Source organism: Zingiber officinale, chromosome 6A (assembly GCF_018446385.1).
Source record: "Zingiber officinale cultivar Zhangliang chromosome 6A, Zo_v1.1, whole genome shotgun sequence".
Taxonomy (NCBI): domain Eukaryota; kingdom Viridiplantae; phylum Streptophyta; class Magnoliopsida; order Zingiberales; family Zingiberaceae; genus Zingiber; species Zingiber officinale.
In genome coordinates, this window is record NC_055997.1 from 130,927,019 (window position 1) to 130,940,463 (window position 13,445).

Genomic DNA, 13,445 nt, shown 5'->3' on the forward strand with positions numbered 1-13,445 from the left:
TATTCTCTACTTATTCTTTTTAAATTATTTTTATTTTCTCGATATTTTATTTTATTAATTTATTTTCCAATTATTTGATTCATTTATAACTTAATTAAATGGATTATACATTTGAAAAACTTAAATGAAATTTGAATTATAAATATATACTAATTGTTTTCATTTATTTAAAATATAAAATATAGTATATATTTTATTTTGTTCTTTATACATTATAATAAATAGATAAATAATTGTTTGATGTGTGAAAACATTATTAATATATATTTAATAATTATATATGTCTATGTTTTGTCATTTTTTTTGTTGGATTAAATGGTATTAATAGTATTTATTTAATAATTATGTGTGTCCATGTTTTATCATTTTTTGTTGGATTAAATGGTTTATTAAGTTTATAAGCAAATTAGTATTAATTTATTTATGTTTATTATATTTATATAATTAAATAAAAAGATTTAAACGACTAAATTTATAAGCTAAATATATCTAACTTTTTTTTAAGTAACTCAAATATTTGTTACAGTAACTCAATTAATTTTAGACTCGATTTATTTTTATTTTGTTTGATTTTTTTTTTATGACGGTTTGATTTGGTTTGATTGTCAAGTAAATAACTTTTATTTTTTTAAAAAACAAATTGATAGATTAGCTAAAAACCCCTTTTTAGTATTTGCACATGAATCATGTTGCCTTCCACTAAACTTAAGAAATGTATTCCATAATAAAAGACATCTGTTATAAATTAATAAAAAATCTAAATAATATATTTTGCGAGAAAGAGACCTTCGCCCTAATTTCCTTTCTGACATCTCCCCTCCTCCTCCTCCTCTTTTTCCGCCATTATCGTTCTCAGAAGCTGGTGTTCCGCCTTTAGCTTCCGGTTTTCATAACACTCACACTTAGCTTTATTTAGTAAACCGAAAGAAAAGAAAAAGGAAAGAAAAGAAAAAGGTCGCATGCCGATGCGGGAGAGAGCAGTGTAGTGGTCGATCAAAAGACGCCATGGCATGCGAACTAAAGTCCATCCCTTAGCCATTAAGTTATAGTTTAGACGGTGATCAACAGCTCTACGTCTGCCCTCCTCTTCACAATCTCACGCAACGTTCCCTTCACTTATTGCATGCTGCTCCCACTACCACACTCCATGGGTACTTTAATTTCTTCACAGCGAAGATTAATTTTATTTAATTTACTATTTTAATAAGATTATTTCACTGCTTTTTTGGGTTCCAGTAATGGTACAGTGTGCCTTTAAATACCTTCTCTGCTCCTCCCCTCTCTCATTCGGCAAGAGACTCACTCTATTTGCATGCGATTTGAATCTTCGCCTTTGAAATTAAGCTCGAAGGAGAATTAAGAGAGATGGATCCGTCGCTGGCGAAACGGGTTTCGGACGTGATCCGAGCCGCCTTCTGCATGATCCGCAAGGGCTTCTCCAAGCACTGCAGGCTGATCGTGGAGCTCCACCTCCTGCTCAGGCGCGGCAAGCTCGCCGGGAAAGCCATCGGCAAGTTGTTACTCCACCACCAGCACCACCCGGCCGAAGCCGATGCGGCTGGATTTCCGGTGGACCCCGCGCGGCTTTCGTTCTACCGCCGGGAGGACGTGGAGTTCAGCTGCTGCAGCACTCCTTCGCCTGCCGCGGCTGCTTTTTTCCTCTCCAAGCGTCGTCCGGGACAGCGACGGGGGGACTGTGCCGCTGCGGTGCTGGCCAAGGAGTTTGAGGAGCTGATGAGAGCGGCGCCGTCGCCGTCGGCAGAGGCGTCTCTGTTCGGGCAGAGCTCGGCGGGGGAGAGGCTGAGGATAGCGGACTCGCCGTTTCCGGCGACGGATGAAGAAGAGGCGGGCGGCGGGCCGGTGGACTGGGAGGCGGAGGCGTTCATCATGTGGTTCCGTGAGCAGCTGCGCCTCCAGCGGAGCCTGCCGGCTACGCCGGAGTGCCGCGGCAAGGCGCCGGCCTGAGGCGGAAGGATTCGGCGACATATGTATTCGGAATAAATTTAATTAGTGTCCCTAATTGTTAATTAGTGGTTAATGAAGGATGAAATAATTAAATTACGGTGGCAGGTGTATGAAAAAAAAAAAAAAAGAGAGAGAGCCGATCTTAGAGCATATGTATAGGATAAATGAGCTTTGGTGTAATTTTGAACTTAAAATAAGTGTGCAAATCAATTGGTTTTAATCAATCAATTGGTTATTTCCATTTTTTCGATGAAGCTTAACCATGAGAAGATTAGCGTAATTCGAAACTTCTATAAATTTAAACATGTATAGATTTGTGAACATATTTAATTTCTACCCTCATGCAGTGATAAAAAAGGTCTACTAAGTATAAGTCAAAGGACAGAGATAGAGGCCAGCGTTGAGGTCAAAGTCAAATAAGTCAACGCTAAAGAACCGGCGAGCACGTCCTGAAGGGGTCTAAGTTGATCTCTACTGCAATGGCCAATCAGGAATAAGGCTCCCGACCGGCAATGATTTGGCCAAAGCGGGTCTCTATTGCAATGGCCGATCGGGAATGAGGCGTCCGACAAACCATGATATGGTTTGGGCAAAAGGCCCATGCAACGAAGATCATTGGGCGCTCATCATGGAGCAGAGGAGCGTTAGGGCGACCAAGATGTTAACCTAGTCAGATGAACACAAGCTATCATGTTACCCCATAGGAAAGTGGCCCAGGCAAGTCGAGCGGTGGAGTACTCGCGACTATCTCACTCTCAGCCGAGTACAGGGATCACTCACATATCTCTCAATATCCTTTTAGAAGATAGTGTCGCTGACACCAAGCATGCTCAACAAGCAGATCATACGGTAGAAGCTTCCACTATCTCATCAAAAGTATGTATGCCCCATTAGAGTAAGGTGTCAGAGATGCTTTATTGACACGTCCTTTCATATGACAAGTATGAAAACCTGCAAGTGCCTTGGGAAGTGTGCTCCCATGTTCCTACGGCTCCATACATCTGGGGGTGCGTGCTCACACATCACCGATTAAGATAGCTGTTGGGCCGAGTACTCCACCGCTCGGCTTGACTGAGCCGTTTTTCCATGGGTAACATGATAGCTTGTGTTTGCCCGACCGCGCTAATGTTCTGGTCACCCTAACGCTCCTCTGCTCCATGATGAGCATCCAATGATGTTGACTGCACGAGCCTTTTGTTCGGATATCATGGCCGGTCAGGCGTCTCATTCCCGATCGACCATTGCAGTAGAGACCTGCTTTGGCTAGATCATTGACAATCGAGAGCCTTATTCCCGATCGGCCATTGCAATAGAGACCGACTCGGGCCCCTTCAGGGCATGCTCGTCGTGTTGACCTCCTTTACTTTGACCTCTATCTCTATCCTTTTACCTTCACTTACTATGTCCTCTTTTATCATCGCATCATACCATAATAATTTTATTATATTTTTCTATTTAAATTATAAGATCTTAATGACCCAACTCAATAGAACTTGAGATTATACGAATTGCAAGTTCGCCCCTTATTATCAAAAGGTTGCCCTTTTAAAAATATATATATAAAAACACTTTAATATATTTATTATTTATAAAAACACTCGTATTAAAACTTATAGCAATTTTATAAAAAAAAACTCAAATTTAATTAAAATTATCCAAACTTTGTTACAAATAATTTAATATTTTGTAGTAGCTATCAATCTATTTTTAATTTTATGTTACAATTCAATAGTTTAATTGTGTGAAGTATTAAGTGATAAAAATTCCAGTTTAGACAATTAATATTATTTATATATCCTGTTTTCATTTAAGATTTAAATTCTTTCCTATTTTATTACCTAGTTTAAACTATGGTTAGAAAAGAATAACTATGGTTAGAAAAAATTAACTATGGTTAGAAGAAGCAGGTGGTCCTTACCACTTTAAACCACTTGCTCGCATACCAAATTCACTAAACCATCTATTATAAGCCTTTTAGGATATTTATAATTTTCATCTACTATTATTATTATTTTTAAAGCCAGAGCATCTCTCTTGTCCTGAGCCTATGAGCCGTCTGATCGAAGATCCAACGATATACGTAGCTTCTTATTTCTGATTTTGGAATCGACTTTGGTTGGCATCTTGCAACTGTTAAAGAAATCGCGGATAAACAAGCTGGCGATGAATCTCATGCAATAAAATCGCCCGTATTTATTTCTATAAAAAATAGAAATAAAAAATAAAAAATAAATAGTCGGAGATCATGCGCCCGGAACCAATCTCGATAACGTCTCCTTTGCGGTGCTTTGCTCCCTTAATTTGGTGGGTTGGCCTGCCTTCTCGTGGCTTCGAGGCTCGTAGATCTCATTCTCATCGTTTCTTCTTCGAGGTTTGCTCTCTGCTGCTCTTCCAAGTTTCAATTTCTTCTGCATTCTTCAATTCCAATCATCGAATTGTGTTTGCGCCCTTTCCTTACCGGTTGTTATTATTATTATTTTTGAATCTTTGGCTTGCCGGATTGCTTGTTCTTGTCAGATCTTGTTTGGAAGTGCTGGATCTTAAAGCAAAGGGAGTGATACAGTGTTTTTTTTTCAACATCACGATTCGAATAAAGTGGGTGTTGTTGTTCTTTAGAAGAATTTCTTTTTCCCTTTTTGCGACCTCGTACTTTTTTATTTTGGTAATTTGGTTGAAAGTGTTTTCTAAAAGAAATTGCTTTTGGTGGTTTTGTCTCTGTTCTTGTCAGATCTTGCTTGAAATTGCCAGTTCTTAACTCGAATGGAGTGATGCAGTGACTCTTTAAACATCAGATCTTTGTTTTGTTCATTTTGTTCTCTACTTATTTGATTTATATATTCTTCCTTATGAATAATCTGTCAGTCAAATTAGGTGCTTTCCTGGGTTGTCTGAGTTTGGCTTTTCTTTCGATTCAATCTGAAACATGCATCGTCCTTTTCAGGATCTCAGGGAGATATATTTAGTCGTAATAAGGGGAATTATTGGGACATAGAATGATGCCTCTGGAAAATTATCATATAGATGAAGAACTTGTCATTTCAGCTTATTTTTTTTTTTTTCTATTTCATGTGCTCTGAATCGAGAGTTCAACAAGTAGTTGATGTGCTTGCAAAATTCGCAAAAATGTGAAATAGTGTGTTTATTGACGTAGATTTAGTAATTTTAAAGTATGAAACTCATAGGTTATGATATTACATTTCATATTTTTCTTCATTTTGAAATTTTATCTGTGGCCTAACTTTTGAAAGGAATAATTTTCAAAAGCACACTAATCTCTCTTGAATTTACCTTTTTTTGTTTGTTTGTTTTTTCTTTAAATTAGTTTGTGAACAGAATGGAATTATGTCTTATGTCGAAGTGTTTGTATATATTTAATTTCATAAGTGTTAGTGTATGTTCAGTTTCACATACTCAGCCAACTTTTGAAGACAAAAAAAGGAGAGACAGTTGCTATTTTATTAGATGAATCCCCCTTGTTTTTGTAAATTTTTAATGACCTAAAGCTGATTACTCTAGATTTTTCAATTCCCTAACTTCCAGTTTGTTTTCAGATATTAGAAGCAATATGTTTCAGCAGTCAAGTAGTCGCAACTCGCATAATAAAGAGTCCAAAGTCAAGAGAGGAATACAGATAACTTTGCTTTTAGTTGTTGCTATATGGTTGCTCAATCAGTTTAGCAAGAATGAGTATACTGAAACTGTCCATATCAACTTTGATCCAGAAGAAGATATTGATTTTGGTCGCAAGGTGAAAGCAGGATCAGAGAATGTGATCATCATTGATGGTCAGAAAAGTGACTTTGATGAGACTGGTGGAGATCAAGTCGAGGCTTTTGGCCAGTATAATGAAGAGAAGAATGAAAATGAGTCTTTTAGTAAAGAAAAAGAGGAATCTCAAGAAGATATTTTAAATACTAGTCATACAGAAATCAATGAACAACTCAACAGTAAAGATGAGAGTGATTATTTGAGCAACAACAAAGATGTGATTAGAGGAACTACTAATGACAAAGACGATGTGTTAGAGCTGCCTGGTCAAACAGATAGTGTAAGCTCAATGGATCAAAATGAAGGGAAACATGCAGAAGATAATTCTGATCATGGAAGTGAGTTGGTCACACTTGATAGAGCAAAAGAAGACACCATTGAAGAAAAAACTTCTCAAGAAGAAAGACTTCTGAGCTCCAAGGATCAATCAGATGGCAGAGTGATCACTGAGAAAGTTGAAAAGGAGACCATCAATTTGAATGAAGAGGTTAACTTAGAGACAGAAGGTAGCAGTTATGCTAGTTCTGAAGTGGACAAGGAATCAGTTGATCCTCACGAAGATGTTAAATTGGAGGCAGAAATTAATAGTGAAAACAATTCTGAAGTTGAAAGTGAGACAGTTGATATTCATGGAGAGACCAAATTAGAGACAGAAGGTAATGGTGAAAATAATTCTGAAGTTGAAAAGGAGTTAATTGATGCTGATGCAGAGAACAAATTAGAGACAGAAGGTAATAGTGATAGTAATTCTGAAGTCAAGAAGGAAACAATTGATACTCATGGAGAGACCAAATTAGAGACAGAAGGTAGTAGTGAAAATAATTCTGAAGTTGGAAATGAGACAATTGAGACTCTTGGAGAGACCAAATTAGAGACAGAAGGTAGCAGTGAAAATAATCCTGAAGTTGCAAATGAGACAATTGAGACTCTCGGAGAGACCAAATTAGAGACAGATAGTAGTAGGGGAAATGGTTCTGAAGTTGAAAAGGAGACAATTAGTTCCCAGGGAGAGGTTGAATTAGGTACTGTAGGTAACAGTGAGAATAGTTTGGATGATACTACAGACATTGCAAACACACATGATGGCAGCATATCCCTTCCTAAAGAAGAAAGTGAAGTGTCAACAGACAAAGAATCTATTGATGCAGTACAATTCCTTGACGAACATGCCTCTGATGGTGTCAAAAATGATGCTGAAGAAAAGGAAGATTCAAAGTCTAATGAGGATGCACTCGAATCAAAATTAGATAGTGCTGGCACTGAAAGTGGAAAATCATCTGATAACAATGAGAACTTGGAAAATCCTTCTATGAAAAATAATGCTGAAGAAGAAAAGGTAAATTCAAAATCTAGCGGAGACATTACATCTGAGGATCAAAATGCTGGCAATGAAAATGGAAACTCTTCCAATAACAATGATAACTTGGAAAATTCTGCAGTTGAGGGAGGCAATTTTTCCACAGAGAAAAACACTGGCGATACCATCTTCGAAGACACAACTGAACCAAAACCCAAAGAAGAAACTATCTCTGAGTTTGGTAATGACAATGCTTCTACTGGTAGGAATGTCAATCCAGAATCATCAAGCCAAGGTGGTAAAGATACAGAATAATATTTTTCTTAGTTACCTACAGAGTCAAGAAACATGCATATCATAATACATGATTTTCATCATATATAAGTAGATCGAAGAACACTACTAAATAGAATTAGCTGAGCTCTTTGCCTGAACCTGGCACTTTCGCTGCATATGTAATGACAACTAGTATGTCATATTTTGATGCAATGTAAACTACTCTTTGTAAAATCAATAAAATCTATACAGAAGTATATTTTCTGTTATGCATGTTGATTGCTGACCTTAAGCTAATGTTACCTTGGATTGATGCACACCGCTAATCTTTTTTGTACTTTCAAATGAAATGTTTCTGTTTTATCTATCTAATGTCATTCTTTTTCTTGTGGCGAGATGATCAGAATTAGCAATTGGTAGCTAGAATATGCAAAAGACCAGTTTGACAATGGAGGCTAGAAAATTGTACAAGTAAATGATGGTAGAAAATTACTGAATGGAAGTCTAGAAATGAGAGTAATTTGAATAAATATAATTAAAACTGTGAATACAACTTACACATTAAATAAAGGTTTAAGTTTAGTAAAACAAAACTGAACTTGTGAATGCAATTCTCATAACAAAAGAAGGAAGCAAACCATTAAGATCCATGAATATAAATGTAAAGTTCTCTCAAGGGATTTATGTATCTTTGTTTTAATTGTAATGAGAATTTCATGGCATTATCAGTGAATTCCTATTCCATGACTGGGACATTATAAAAGAGCAAATAATGTTGCATCTGCTTCACCAATTCTATGAAGGATCATTGCAGTTGGAAAGAGTATCCTACAAATTCAGAACCTTTGTCCCAAAGAGAAATGGCACTTGCTGCAACCTTCAAGGCTTCCACTTAATTACTTATAAAAAAAACATCTAAAAGTGGCTGCAGAAAGTCATGTAACGTCGGTAAGTGATTTCCAATAGGCTGCTGCTCAATCACATGCATTGTTTGTCACTGTGATCATAAACTTACCTTCTTCTACTTAACATTATATCATCCACATTTAATTTTATAAACTTAAGTCGATATTCAACTATGCCAATAATAACTTCTATAACAATATATTAGAACAAAATTATTACTATTCTTACCAACAAATATGAAAGAAAAAAAAAAACTCAATGAGAAAATTAAGAAAGTGACAAATCACTCTTTTTCTCTCAATGAATTGAAGATCTTTCTTTCTTTTTTATTTCTATTGTTGTTAACCTGTCTTAGTCCAGTGAAATCGTGCATGGTGGAAAACAGCACCCTAACTTAACATCCATTCTGAAAAAATGTTTTTATAAATAAAAAATGGATAAATCCCTAAACAAAACAATCAACAAGAGCATCACACTAATTACAAGCCATCTAATTATTAGTTAATTCCAAGTGTATGTATAATATTAAATGACCTACATCTACATATATCACCATGATTGATTCCACCTACGTAGTTTGCATGCATGGTACATAGAGAAAGCAAGATCATATATATGAATTTGGATTCGAGCAAAAAAATAGTCCTTGAAGGTGGAAAATGGCATGATAACGATGGCATTAATTGTATATATATTTGTCTTTTGGCCAATCGTAGCAAGTGCCACGGAGCATCTTTTCCTGTTGCAAACTTCATGTGACAAGGACCAAGAATCATTTGGATGCTAATATGAATAATTAATAAACAGCATGTTATCGAATAATATATATACATACACACAGTGTACTTATATTAATTTCCTTCATTTTGAACTCTTTAAGATCAATAGATTAGCAAGTAGCCTGGAGATTGTATCAATAATTAAAGGTAGTGCGAATCGCTTGGAATAGGACATTAAAGATTTTTGTTCGAAAATTAGGTGTGAGATGTCACCTGAGAAAGAATGCAGGTTTCACAATTTACTAAACATAATGATGAGATAAATACGAACCATATATTTGCCCCAAATAAAATTATAATTTATAATGTTAAATAATTATATAACTATTATATTTATATTGTACTACTTTAAATTAGGAAAAAAATATAGTAATTTATTTAAAAAGCACTTGTGCACTGTTTACTTAAGAGGATGGATTGAAAAAATTAAGGAATATTTTTAGTGAAAAAGTTTTATATTATTAATTTCATAAGGAAGGATGGATTACTCATCTATTTCATTATTTACTTTAGGGCTATAAATGAACCGAATATTTATGAATAAATTTGATATTTGACTTGGTAAGAATTTATTTATGTTTGTTCAATGCACACAAAATTAATTAAATAAACAAGCTTGAACGCATATGATCATGTCCGAAATCTGAGTCACACGAAGGCCGACGGAGATGACACTGGTGTTGACGAAGAGACGACTTTGACACACCTAGCATAGTGATGAAGAAACCAGATAGTGGTGAAGAAATCGGCGGTACGTAGGCTATGCGCACACTTAGACAAGTACACAGAGCATTAGAAACCAGAAATCAGGGAAAAAGTTCCTGGCGCAGGTCCTCCGACGCTCAAATCAGGTATTTTTCCCCTAAAGAACAGTTTACGAAGGAAAAAAACTGTAGAAGACGAGTGCGAATGTGCGCATACCTGACTAAGAAAAAGGACCTTTCTTTTTATATGACGTTACGTACCTTCAGAGCCTGCATGTTGTCAGAGAATGTCGGGTGTCAGGGTCTGTCGGATGAAAGAGGATGTACGGTGGCCTCCTATTGGTGGAAGGAAGGTTTCATTCGCAGGTGATAGTAAAACATTGAAATATTCTCTAATGTATGATAGCTATTTTTTAACAGAAGGTTACAATTCTTTAACATTGTTGTCTCTTAATGCTAATATTGTTACGATTCCCTAACGTATGATAGTTTTAGGTATGATAGTTTTAGGATTTATACAGTATCAAAGTGCTATTAATATTTGAAATATAATATCATAGTGATATTATTATTTGAAATACAGAACCACAATAGTGTTATTTTTTAAATGCAATCCCATATATAGTGATTGGCAAAAGAAGAAGAATAGAAAATATTGTGTCTTTTGGGAATTGTTAAAATTAGATGCGCCTTTTGAAATTTTCACAATTTTAAATGTACCCTTGGTGGATAGTCAACAAAAAAATACGAAAGAAAAATTAGTGTGAAGTTAAAGACCAAGTGCAGTCTTATTAATAATCCGACATAATCGTTTTTTCCACGGCCGCAAATCTCATAAAGGACCTCCTGTGTGACCCGGGACACGATTTGTGAAATCTCCTTGTCTCGGACCCACCAAAGGGACACGTGTGAGTCGTTGAGGCTGCCGACAGTCGCTTTCGAATCTAAATTAGATATTCCATGCCGGCGCCATACCACCAGTCGATGACGTGCAGAAACAATAGATCCGCCTGTGTCACTGTAAAAATAAAATAAAAATGCATTCAAATTTTAAAAATAATTTTACTTTTTTTTGTTTAAATTAATTCCTCAAGCATATACTTTTTAAATACAAATGTACGTTAAGTTGCAGTGCTAATTTATTATTTATTATTGTCGTTTAATTCTCATATTTTTTATTGGTATCATAGAAATACTAATAGAATTAATTATTAGTAGTAGTATTATATTACTTCTATATTTATATAAGTAGTATGAATCGATCTAACTAATTGGCCACATTACAGATCGTCAAATCTCATAAACTAATCAATCACAATGTAGGGTTTTGGACCTTGTGACCAATATGGAATACTTAAACTTATCATTATCATTTGATCAGTGACATTACATATAATATCAAAACTTATAAGCCAATTAATTGTAGTATAATATGTGAACGTGGTGAATTCATCAATCACATTATTATTGATATAATGAAAGGGAAAAACAATTAAACTTCACGAGTTAACTCTCTAACTCCCATAACTATTTTAAACCCTAAAAGTCGGATATGAGTAGTTTAATTAGGATGATGCTTGCTTAGAAGGTAGTAGTCATTGATTTTATAAACTTGGCTTGCAAAAAGGGTAATTAGAAAGTCTTTGGGATATATAATCTATTATTATGAAGAGTTTTTTAGCACTAAATAGAGTTAAGATTAGATCAAAATTTGATCGATGAAAAACAAAAAAATTGAATCGTGGTATCTTATAAATAACCTTAATAAAAAGAAATGGTCTTAGAAAACAATATTAATTATACCTTAATATAAGAGAAAGAGAGTATGAGTTGAACTTACCAGTTATCGCCTTTGTCGCTAGTACTTTGGGTTTATATCAAAAAATGGGAGTTTGAAAGGAAAGATGAATCTACAACCTTTAACATGAGTAAACAAAGCTATCCCCTCTCTTACTTTCCTCTCCATCTATCCTTCCAAACACAACTTTGTAGGACCCTCTTCAATTTTCCCTCTCTCGATGTGCTTTTAGAAAGAAAGAAGGAAAATAAATACTTTAGACGATAACAACTTTCCCTTTTCAAGGGGGGACAATGAATTGTCACACTTGTGATGCCCAAATGCAAATGTCTCACCTATGTTCTTGATAGAGGTCACTATTGTTTTATCCTAAGACAAGTACTTTTTTTTTTTTCCTTTACCAATTCAATTGTCACATGAAAGGACCTTGCATAATTTTTTTGAAAATAAAATCAAATTGATATATATCCATAGTTACGATAATTTATGTATGAGAGAGTGTTTAGTTATTAAAACATGGAAAATTCACACAGGGAATATTTGAAAATGCAAGGGCCCTAATGGAAAAAACTAAAGGGCATAGGGAGATTGATGAACATTAGAGGTGGTTTTTGAATTTTAAGTACGGAATTAATCCCATAGGAGTGCATCGAAGCTTGCGGGGAACAATTCCTCCGGCGCCGCCCAGAGCGGATCCCCGCACTCCGGCGAGGGCAGCAGATGCGGCGGGTCCAACCAGGAGTTGACCCAGTCGTCGTACAGGAACTCGAAACTGGAATCGGCTGAGTCGAGGAAGCGGCAGGCATCGAGCGGCGGCAACTCCATGATCTCCCCGAGCTCGTCGTCGGCCTCGGCCGCGGCCGGGGGCTCCGCCGCCCGCTCGCTGAGCTCCATTGCGGCGCCCTTGGCGGCGGCGGCCTGGACGTCGCGAGGGCAGAGAGTGGCAGGCCGAGGGAGCCTCCCGGCGAGCTCCGGGAAATTGAGCACGGCGGATGGGCCCTTGATGCTCAGCGCGGCGACGTCGTGGGCGCGGGCCGCCATCTCCGGCGTCGGGAACGTCCCCAGCCATATTCGCGACTTCTTTCGCGGCTCTCGGATCTCCGACACCCACTTGCCCCAGTTCCTCATCCGCACGCCGCGAAACAGGGGATGCCCGCTCAGGTCGCGCGGCCGCTTCCCACCGCCGTCCTTCCCCCGACCGCCCACATCAGAAGGCGGCGAAGAGGATGAGGACGACGACAAAAAATTCGCACTGCTTTTCAATTCAAAAGAGCCGGGAAGATCCGCCATTAACGCCAAAATGCCACCTTTTTGTGCTCCCTCCCAAAATCGTGCCACTCCTAATCGATCGAAGCCAAAAAGGCAGCTTTTTGACGTAATCCTCTGTCTCAATCTCCTTCCTCGAAGCTAATTAGACTATCAAAATCGAATCTTGCTCGACAGAGAGAAAGAGAGAGTGGCAACAAGAATTAAATGGAGGCACTGACAAAGGGACATGGAATGGAGGGGGGATTTATTGGACGGAGGGAGAAACTTGCAGAGGCATTTCCATTAAATCTATTAAAAACCCTGCACAACAATACTGTCCCAATTTCCACCAATTATTTTCATTGGGATTGTTTCACGTACGAAGATGGTCCATGAATCTCCTTTGCACCGAGATTTCCAGGGCAAGGACAAAGCCTATGCACCTCAATGGGCCTCCCTCTCATGACTTTTGTGCACAAGGAACTGCAGTGTCCCCTACAGAGCTTTGACGTCCCTCTCAGTGTCCATCAGCCGGACGTTCTCAGAAAACTTGCAGCTTTTTTATGGGTCTACAGTCAAATGCCCCCTATGAAATTATAACTAATCGGCCATGGGCTTGAGATTGATCTTGGGCTTGATCTACTGAAGAAGTTGACCAAGGTACAGAATGGAACGGACAAATCCTTGTATTGATTTGACCAAGA

General features: G+C 37.2%; 3 protein-coding genes across 3 annotated transcripts; 2 read left to right on the plus strand and 1 right to left on the minus strand.

The window, feature by feature from the left end:
- Positions 1 to 1,255: 1,255 nt before the first annotated feature.
- On the plus strand, positions 1,256 to 2,209 carry LOC121994423. The gene has a single exon (XM_042548463.1). The coding sequence runs from the start codon at positions 1,366 to 1,368 to the stop codon at positions 1,963 to 1,965; it is 600 nt and encodes a 199-aa protein (XP_042404397.1). The 5' UTR covers positions 1,256 to 1,365; the 3' UTR covers positions 1,966 to 2,209.
- Positions 2,210 to 4,177: 1,968 nt separating this feature from the next.
- LOC121998103 (cell wall protein IFF6-like) lies at positions 4,178 to 7,579 on the plus strand. The gene is made up of 2 exons (XM_042552851.1): positions 4,178 to 4,336; positions 5,517 to 7,579. The coding sequence occupies exon 2, from the start codon at positions 5,531 to 5,533 to the stop codon at positions 7,343 to 7,345; it is 1,815 nt and encodes a 604-aa protein (XP_042408785.1). The 5' UTR covers positions 4,178 to 4,336; positions 5,517 to 5,530; the 3' UTR covers positions 7,346 to 7,579.
- A 4,411-nt stretch (positions 7,580 to 11,990) lies between these two features.
- Positions 11,991 to 13,042, minus strand: LOC121998105 (ethylene-responsive transcription factor TINY-like). Its single transcript, XM_042552854.1, has one exon. The coding sequence runs from the start codon at positions 12,781 to 12,783 to the stop codon at positions 12,124 to 12,126; it is 660 nt and encodes a 219-aa protein (XP_042408788.1). The 5' UTR covers positions 12,784 to 13,042; the 3' UTR covers positions 11,991 to 12,123.
- Between the last annotated feature and the right edge of the window lie 403 nt (positions 13,043 to 13,445).

Excerpts from the sequence above, each read along its gene's own strand:
- LOC121994423 (XM_042548463.1), top strand. The coding sequence starts at position 1,366 with ATGGATCCGTCGCTGGCGAAACGGGTTTCGGACGTGATCCGAGCCGCC.
- LOC121998103 (XM_042552851.1), top strand. The coding sequence starts at position 5,531 with ATGTTTCAGCAGTCAAGTAGTCGCAACTCGCATAATAAAGAGTCCAAA.
- LOC121998105 (XM_042552854.1), bottom strand. The coding sequence starts at position 12,783 with ATGGCGGATCTTCCCGGCTCTTTTGAATTGAAAAGCAGTGCGAATTTT.